General features: G+C 41.8%; 1 protein-coding gene across 1 annotated transcript; it reads right to left on the bottom strand.

Annotated features, from left to right (window-relative positions):
* Nucleotides 1-109: 109 nt before the first annotated feature.
* Nucleotides 110-5,444, bottom strand: guf1 (GTP binding elongation factor GUF1). Its single transcript, XM_061290492.1, has 17 exons — nt 5,070-5,444; nt 4,883-4,994; nt 4,306-4,454; nt 4,016-4,096; nt 3,857-3,934; nt 3,550-3,633; nt 3,402-3,466; nt 3,114-3,317; nt 2,255-2,394; nt 1,971-2,094; nt 1,681-1,813; nt 1,424-1,567; nt 1,174-1,307; nt 871-972; nt 603-722; nt 464-500; nt 110-378 (listed from the first exon to the last, which is right to left on the bottom strand). The coding sequence occupies exons 1-17, from the start codon at nt 5,256-5,258 to the stop codon at nt 244-246; spliced, it is 2,031 nt and encodes a 676-aa protein (XP_061146476.1). The 5' UTR covers nt 5,259-5,444; the 3' UTR covers nt 110-243.
* Between the last annotated feature and the right edge of the window lie 4,133 nt (nt 5,445-9,577).

Raw genomic sequence — 9,577 nt, 5'->3', positions numbered from 1 at the left:
GTAAATGAATTACCGTTTTTGTTGACAGTATCCAAACTGTGAAATGTTTTTATGCTTAAGCTTATTTTATTCAACTTTCCATAAGTGTAGAAAGCAAAACTTAACACAATTATTTTAGTACTATTTTATTTTGAAGTGAACAATGCAGTATTTCAATAACATACTACCTCCATGGACATATACTAATTTTTTTTCATATAATATATATATATATATATATAGTACAGTATATTTACAGTAACTCTATTTGTCTGTCCTCTTCAGAACATTGATAAAAACATCTTTGGGTACTTCCACATTGCCAATACGCCTCATCTTCTTTTTGCCTTCTGCTTGTTTCTTCAGAAGCTTCATCTTGCGTGTTATGTCCCCACCATACTTGCAACAAAGAATGAATCATTTAATTGGTGAAAACATCATCACAACTGACACAGGATGAATAGAAAAATCAAATAATACTTACACATTTTGCGATGACATTTTTTCTGTACGCCTTTATTCTAAAAAAGCCACACATTGAGATGTTAATTTTCTAAAGGCATTTTTTCGCTTACATTTTCAATGATTCACGGTGGATAGTAAACAAAAAGCCTTTCACTCACGTCTCTCTTGCAATGATTTTACTTCCAATAGCTGCTTGTACAGCAATTTCAAACATTTGCCTTGGTATGGAATCCCTGAGTCGCTCACATATGGCTTTTCCTGTGCTGTATGCACGTGCTCTGGAAAGAAATAAAAAAAAATATATATATATTTTATATAAATATATATTTATTTTATATATAAAAATATATATTTTAAAATATTTGTATTTAATGAGGTGCAACTTCAGGTGTGACTCAGAGCAAATCTCTGCTGTAAAAAACCTACCTGTGAACAATTACAGTGAGCTCTTCCACTGGGCGCCCATTCAATAGAATGTCCATCTTGATCAGGTCAGCCACCTGGTAGCCTGCATTTTCATAATCAAAGCTATGAAGGACAAAAATGAAAATAATGTGTTCAATAATGTGGAGATTATAATAACACAATCAACAATCAAGTGTACACGGATGTGTTTTTTTCAATGATTGTTTAATTAATTCAGCGATTATAATGCCCATCCTTTAACCACATAGTAGAGGGCAAAATAAATAAATAAATTTGCAATTTGGCAAACTTGCATTATTTTACCTGGCATATCCAGAAGAAAGAGACTTGAGGAGATCGTAGAAATCCACAACAATTTCATTTAAAGGGAAAAGATACTTCATCATCACACGATGGTCATCGACGTACACCATATTATTCTGGATGCCTCTGCGATTCTACACGAGTACAAACATCACCATTTTTTTTTTTTCATTAAAAAGGGCAGAAACAATATTCAGTTGCAGGTCTAATAAGCAGAATACATCTAAAGTAGGACAGAAAGAAATCTTACCAAGCATAGAGTCATAATCTTGCCAGTGTATGTGTCAGGTGCTAAGATGGTCCCCAGCACCATTGGTTCCAAATACTCAGACACTACCGATCTATCTGGAAACTGAGCTGGGTTCACCACTGTGATCTCCTCCTTGCCATGTTCCTGTAGGTTGAACGGCTCATTAGCTTCAGTTCCAGTTTTTTTTTATTCCATCATACCCAAGAAGTACAATCTAAAAGTAAGGGTTGGAATTTTGATCTGGGACCAAGTCTTACCTTGATGAGTTTAGCTGACGACAGCACCGCCTTGTAAGGCACCGTTGGCGCTGTTATGATGACAGAAGCATTGTATTCCTGCTCCAGCCTCTGATTAAACACCTCCATATGAAGAAGTCCCAGGAAGCCCAGCCTGCGGATTCCCACTCGTGTTATACATAACATTCATTACACGGGACACTGAATTATTCCCTCATTAACACTAAGACATGTCTGAATTGACATGATACAGAATTCAGTGCAGTGACCAACTCTTTAGTTAGGGATCGCAAGACCAGTTTGGTACTGACCTCCAACCAGCTCCCAGGGCCATACTGCTGTCTCTCTGCACTGTGACACTGGAGTCGTTTAATGTCAGTCTGTCGATGGCGCTACGAAGGCCCGGGTATTCCGATTGGTCCACTGGATACATACCTCGAGAAAAAGTGATCCACAGCTACATTCAGACAGCTGGTTTTGTTGGTGTTGGTTAAACATCACAACTCGTTTTCTTAATCGGTGTATATAACCTGGATTGTTTCGGGGGGTTTTCTGAGTACAATTGGTGACAATACCACATGAGGATATTTCTTACCAGCAAACACCATTGCTTTGGCTGGCTTAAAACCGGGTAGAGCTTCTACGGGCTGGCCCTGGTGGTAGAGAGTGTCCCCAATCTGCGCCTCTTTTACCTCCTTCATCCCGGCTACGAGGTAGCCCACCTGTCCAGCAAATCTGAGACACAAACGACCCCAATCTTCAAACAGGGCTCTCAAAATGAACAATTCTCTGATTTATCTAGTCTTTCATGAAACGCACTGATTTATCTTTTGTGTTTAATCAAAATAAGACCTTTGCAGACCTCTGCTTGTATTTTGTAAATCAACGACCATCAATCCAAGTGTGATGCTGCTAAACTGTTGTTTAGGTGATTTTTTAATCCGTAAACAATACCAAATAAACAAAAGTAATTGGTTCATAAACAGTAATTGGGGAAAAAGGTTTACAAATGTTTATATATACTTTAATGCAAATAAAACTGTATCCGATTAATTGACAGAACTCTAAAAATATTCAATAGCCCTCAACATAACCTCGTTTATCACAAACATTAATTATGGATTATATGGTTATAGATTCAATTTGATTAAAAAAAAAAAACATTCCGTATGGGCGTTTGTTATTCAGGGATGAACAATATGAGAAAAAAGTAAATAATATTATGAAGATTAGGTAACCTTTCCCTTTTTGGATATACTCTAATAGTATAAATTTTTAGTTACATCCTCCAACCTACTCTGAACTCTCTATAATACACTGTCTGTGTTGGATTACTTCTTGGTATGACAATTCAAAACTACATCACACTATTTGTTGGTCACATTTCTTCAATTAGTATGATCCTGGAGGGAAAAAAAAAAAAGTGTCATGAGTCAAGTCAGAATGCATCTTACAGTTTCTGAGTCGGGTGCTCCTCTGGGCGAAGAAGTCCGAGCTCGTTGACCTCGTAGGCTTTGCCAAGATGCGCCGACACGATCTTGTCCCCTTTTTTGACGTGACCCGCAAACACAGCGATGTTAGCCACGACTCCTCTGTAGTGGTCAAAATTTGAATCAAAGACAAGTGCTTTGAATGGGTCATGAACAATTGCCGAAGGCCTGAGGGAACATGGGGGGGGAAAAAAATATTCAGTGAGTACGTGTCAACTTTGCCTCATGTCCTAAACGACAGATTATTCTTACGGTGGAATCCTCTCTACAACCGCTTGGAGAACCCCTTCAACATTTGTACCCAGTTTAGCTGAAATCTGAAACAAGAGGAATTCATAAAAAAAACAAAAAAAAAAACATTTTCATTCATGATGAAGCTGAAAAGCATTCCTCAACCTACCCGGATGCATTCCTCACGAGGAATATCAAATACTTTTTCAATCTGTGACTCCACTCTCTCTGGATCCGCGTTTTTCAAATCAATCTGAAAGATAGTAGTTAGCATAGCATATCATGTATAAAATATGGTGTAAAAATCATTAAATAATGAAAATAACTGGGCTTTCTCCAGGTACTCTGGATTACTCACACATGCCAAAGACTACTTGAACATTTGAAATGGGACAAAACACTACAAAAATATAAATCTCAGTCCGGCATAAATGACTTGAGGATGTTCCACTCAAAAAAACAAACAATTTAATTACCTTGTTAATAACAGGGATGATTGAGAGCTGAGCTTCAAAAGCCAGGTAGAAGTTGGCCACTGTCTGCGCTTGAACGCCCTTGAACACCACAGACATCGTCAATAGAATGCATCAACATTTGCAGAACCAACCACACCGCGGCCGACCGGCTCTTGTAACCTGATTGGCGTCGACAATCAGGAGGACGCCCTGACAGGCAGATATGGACCGAGACACTTCATAGCTGAAGTCAACGTGACCCTGTGGAGATGCATGTGAAATTACTCATCAGCTAAATAAATAGTAAACATACTAAAAAGTGAGTGAATTTGTCTCATCAGCAACTAGGAAAAATAAACTCCTAAAATTGGACATTTAATAAGTGTTACAATGGCTAACAGCTTGAAAGATTTTTCATTATTTTTCCAAGGAATTATAACAAAACAGTAGTCAAATAATAGCCCACTTACTGGCGTGTCGATGAGGTTTAGGAGGTGCTGCTTGCCATGATGTGTGTAAAACAAAGAGGCTGTCTGGGCCTTCACGGTTATGCCCCTCTCTCGCTCCACCTGGAGCTTATCCAGCACTTGTTTGTTTTTGTCAGTTTTTGCTATGGCCCCTGGTAATGACAGCCATTATTTACAACTTACCTCAAATCATTTTAGGACAAACCAAGATGGATGATTTATGGAAACTCATTGGACATTTCTAGGTCCAGCTAAACTACATAAAGAGCTCTAGTACCCGTGATAAAAATAGGTTACTCATATTGTTTGATTGGAACTTATAACAAGATACTGCAGCGTCTTTTTAAATAGGATTTTTGTTTTTTGCTTGTGTGTAAATGGTTTAGTTGTCTGCATCAAACTGAAATCTGATTTACAAAGGTATTCCTAAAAGTAGAAGACTGCAATTAGATGAGTTTGCTTTCATCATGGCAAAAAAAAAAAAGTTTACAGATCTCAAATTGAATATACATACAAAAGGATACAATAAATCCAATCTATTGATTGTTGGTACATTATCCAGCTGTTTTTACAAACATACCTGTCATTTCCAATAGTCTGTCAGCCAGTGTGCTCTTTCCATGGTCAATGTGTGCAATGATGCAAAAATTCCTGATTCTATCCACAGGAAACTTGGATAGGTCAACGACTTCCTACACAACATAATAAAACAAAAATCTGATCAATGCTTCTAAATAGAAAAGGTTTATATTTACTACTGGTCTTACTTTGTCACATTGAGTGCTGAGGTTAGAAAGCTGCAGCCTCGAATTTTTAGAAGGAATGGGTAGTTTCTTCAGCCAGCAACGTCTTAGCACCGAATAACTCATACTATGGTTTGCCATTTTCCCTCTGCACATTTTTAACAGTAAAACACACCGAAACGGTAGCGTGGACGACAGAAGCATGATTAACATGCGTAAAATTTAACTATACACGACTGACAGGGTAGAATAAAACAATGCAATTAATGCTAATACCGACTCATTGCTTAGCATGAAAGGACAGAGGTTAGTATTGTAGAAATCCCGAGATTTTATATGCGTACAGTCCTAAAACAGTGCCGATCACGAATTTCAAGGGCGCTGACATGTTTGGTTACCGCAAAGGATTCTGGGAAATGTCGTTTATAGATGCATCTACCTTCATTGACTTCATTGAGAGGTAGAAAGCAGAGGGAAGAATCCCTTGTCAGCTCCTTCACTTCCCGGACGTTGAAGGGATGCTACCAAGCCGCGGTTGAAATGTCGGAAAGAAGTCGGTACCGATACCGCGGTCGGCAGTTTCACCTTTCAGACTTTAAACACTGCGTCAATACTTCTCTTGAAACTTTCCTCTGACTGGGCTGTGATACATGATTCGGGTAGGCGGTTCCAGCTATTAACTACACGGGTAGAGAGAGTGGCGTCACCATGGATGCGTAACCTCCTCGGTTTGTATAGCTTCAAACTGTGACCACGTGTCGAAGTATCATTATTTAAGATGAAATACTCCCTCAGGTCTTCACCAAGTTCGCCTCGGAGAATGCGCCGGGTATATATCAGATCTCCTCGGTGACGACGGTAGGCCAGAGAGAAGAGATTCAGCTGTTCCAGTCGATCCTCGTAGGAAAGCTGGTGAAGTTTTGCGACTGTTTTCGTACCGCGACGTTGAACTCGCTCCAGCATATCGGATTCGTACTTGGTCAATGGGAATACTGCAGGCAGTCCGTACTCAAGAATGGGACGCACGTGAGAGGTAAACAGGGGTCTGAAAATCGCAGGAGTCATACGGGCAAAAGACCGTCTGATGGATCCAAACATCCTGGTGGCAGCGGTGACCTTCTTCGTGGTGTCAAGACTAGTCTTTAGGTCTGACGACACTATGACACCAAGGTCCTTCTCACTTGTGGTGTTTTTAAGGAGATATCCTCCAATATGGTACGCCCCGAGTGGATTCTGAGTTCCCATGGAGAGCACTGAACATTTGGCATGGTTTATTGGAAGCAGCCATTTTTCCGTCCAACTTTGGAGCCTATCTAACACGTCTTGGAAACGGTCAGCATCCTCGACGCTAGTAACTTCAGCCCAAAGTTTTAAATCATCCGCGTACAGTAAACACTCAATGTTCAGTTCTTGCGGGAGATCGTTGACATAGAGCTTGAAGAGTTCGGGTCCAAGGACCGATCCTTGTGGCACTCCACTAGACATAAGCACAGGCGCTGAGTATGCGTCGTTGACTTTCACTCGCATATAACGTCCTTCCAGAAAGTCTGCAATCCAGGATAAGATCTTCCCAGTTACACCAACCCTTTGGAGTTTAAGCAGGAGACGCATGTGAGGTACTCTGTCAAAGGCTTTGCTAAAGTCCACGAAAATGACATCAAGGCATTTACCAGCGTCGACGGCAGCTACCCACTTCTCTCTGGCTACTAAGAGATTCGATACACAGGAACGTCCTTTCTGGAAACCATGCTGAGCAGCAGTTAGCACGTCAAGCTCGTTCAGGTGATTTTGTAGAGCCCGCTTTAGTAGTTTTTCCATGACCTTACAAACGATCGAGGTCAGACATATGGGTCTGTAATTTGTCGGATCATGGCGAGCTCCTCCCTTGAATATTGGTTTGACTGTGCCGATTTTCCAGTCGACAGGTAGACGTCCGGTTTCCAAGGAAAGCTGGAGTATGTGTCGGACGGGTTCTGCAATATGCTCGACAATAGTTCTGAGGAAAGCTGGGTGCATCTCATCTGGCCCAGGAGAGGAGTCCGGCCGTAACTCCAGAAGTGCTTTCATAACATTTTCTCGCTCAAATACAAGATGGTGGAAGCCTGAGTCAGGAACAGGAATATGGGAATCCAGGATCTGCGGCTCGACGGTATACACAGAGGCGTATTGTGAGCCGAGTGATTCAGCTTTTTCGGCATCCTGGAGAAGGAGATCCTCAGAACCCGGGGAACGAAGGGGAGGTATGCCGCTTCCTGCCTTGGTCCTTCTCTTCAAATAAGCGAACAGGAGCTTTGGGGAAGTCTTGGATGTCTCCGCCAGACGCAGTTCATATTCGGTTCGTTTTTTCCGCTTCATTTGTGTGCACCGATTTCGAACTATTTTGTAGCGATCATAGTCCACGGGAGATTGAGACAGTTTGAATCGATCCCATAGTTTACGACGACTTTTTAGCAAGAGTCTTAGTTCACCATCAAACCAAGGAGGACCTTTGGTGAAGGTTCGTTTCCGAGAAATTGGCACATGCTCCTCCACAAGAAGTTCAAGTTTGGAACGAAACAGGGTCCAGGCATCTTCGAGTTCGAGATGAGACGGAATACTCCAGTCTGTTTGAGCAGCAGCTTCCTGAAGAGTGGGTTGATTTGTACGCCAATAATTTCGACGAGGTCTACCAGAATCGTTAATTGATGCACAACCGCTCCAGTGAAAGGAAATTGTACAGTGATCACTTCTCCCGATTGGCAGCGAACATTGCAATTTGTCGATGTCAGTTGGGGACGCTGTTAAAACAAGATCCAGGATGTTTGAGGTTTGACCAGGAAACATACGGGTTGGAGACATGACATGCTGGGTCAAATTGCAGTCGAGGATTGTATCAAGCAGTTGGGCATCGAAAGTTCCTTGATCTAGGTTACAGTGGAGGCTGTCCCATTCAATAGCGGGCGCATTAAAGTCACCGACAATCAGACAGTCTCTGCCTCTCCCGTGACATCGAAGTTGATCTAGTAACTCAAGCTCAGTTCCTTGAGCAGACGGGCTTCTATAGATGACGCCAACTGTAACTGATTTGCGCCCATTGTTGACGCGGCACCATAGGGTTTCAATTCCGTTGTCAGCATCGCAGTTGGTTACTATCGAGTGGACACGAAGTTCCGCTTTCCAGTAAAGGATGACACCGCCACCAGTTCGGTGTTCGGGACGATCGGACCGGGTTAGGAGGTAACCTGGAAGCTGGATCTCAGAATCAGCGATCTCTGGGGTTAACCACGTTTCCGTGAAAGCAAGCAGGTCAGGATGTTGTTCCTCTACAAGGAGTTCAATGTCATCTAGTTTGTTACGAATGCTTCTAACGTTGGCCGTGATCACCCTTAATCCCAAAGGCGATGTTAATGCTTCGGGATAAAGGTAATCGGTCTCCAGGTCTCTCTGGTCCTCTTCTGAACAACGCGAAAATCCACAATGCGTAGATCAGTTTCACCGGCTGCACGGCGAGTACGAAGTTCAGTGACTGCATCTTTCATTTTGATTCGATCCTCCGGCGATAGGTCACGCAGCACATAGAACTTTTCACCTTTCAGGCGAAAGGTTCTTTTGAGAACGCGGTGGCATTCCGCTTCGTTGTTAAGTACGAGTTTCAGCGGGCGCGTTTTTGAGCAGTCCTCCGATTTGCGTCCAAGCCTGTAAGCTGAGATAACGTGTATCCCTTCTTCACCTTCGTCAAACATGAGTGACACCATACGTTGGAGAAATGTTTGATCGTCAACAATTCTCTCGGCCGAAGATTCTTTCAAAGATTCCGGGGCATTCACAATTATCAAACATCTTTCACGAGGTGGAATAGACGGGTTGGCTCTGCAGTTTTCGGCTGCCTGATGCTTGGAGTTTGCAGTCACCTGTTTTTGTAGCGCTGAGAGTTTGTCTAAGACAGTTTGCATCTGAGAGCTGACATTCGGAGCTTTTGGTTTGTGTTTCTTGTTCCGTACAGGAATAAAATCATCTTCTTCTTCTTCTTCTTCTTCTTCTTCTTCTTCTTCTTTGGGCGCGTCGGGATCTGGGCTTGCAGCAACAGCGGCGTAGGTTGCCTTTGGAGCAGGCTGTTTTAGGACTGTGGGTGCTGTCAGGGTGGAGATATCCGGCTCTGAGTTACACTTTGTCAATGGCGTTGTCGTAGAGCAGGATGAGGTAGGAAAACCTTTGTTGTAGAAAAACACGATATCCTAACTACAGCATGCTAAATGCAAATAATACAGCCCAACAAATTTATTTGAGTTAAACCCAAAGAACATGTTGAACATAATTTTTTAATAAGCACGTTCTTGTCGAACATCCGGAAATCCCGCCCACAGCCTGCTGATGAATAAAAACCAACGCCAGTTGCTATGGTAACAAGCGTTCATTTGGCATAGCTTTTTATTTTTACTTATACTTTGAGACATTTCAATGTTAATTTATCATAGCTTTTTTTTAACGTATATTTTGAGACATTTCAATGTGTGTAATGTGTTTTGACAAAGATTTATTGTTGCATTTTGATG

This window comes from Syngnathus typhle, linkage group LG1, assembly GCF_033458585.1.
Source record: "Syngnathus typhle isolate RoL2023-S1 ecotype Sweden linkage group LG1, RoL_Styp_1.0, whole genome shotgun sequence".
Lineage (NCBI taxonomy): Eukaryota > Metazoa > Chordata > Actinopteri > Syngnathiformes > Syngnathidae > Syngnathus > Syngnathus typhle.
The sequence above is the reverse complement of the archived record's forward strand: the minus strand, read 5'-3'. Positions and strand labels throughout refer to the sequence as shown.

Bases quoted from the DNA above. Each gene is read 5' to 3' on its own strand.
- guf1 (XM_061290492.1), bottom strand. From the start codon at position 5,258: ATGTTAATCATGCTTCTGTCGTCCACGCTACCGTTTCGGTGTGTTTTA. The intron at 973-1,173 runs GTAAAATAATGC...TGTCCTTCATAG, and splicing joins CTTTCTTCTGGATATGCCAG to CTTTGATTATGAAAATGCAG. The intron at 723-870 runs GTAGGTTTTTTA...ATTTCTTTCCAG, and splicing joins CTCACTGTAATTGTTCACAG to AGCACGTGCATACAGCACAG.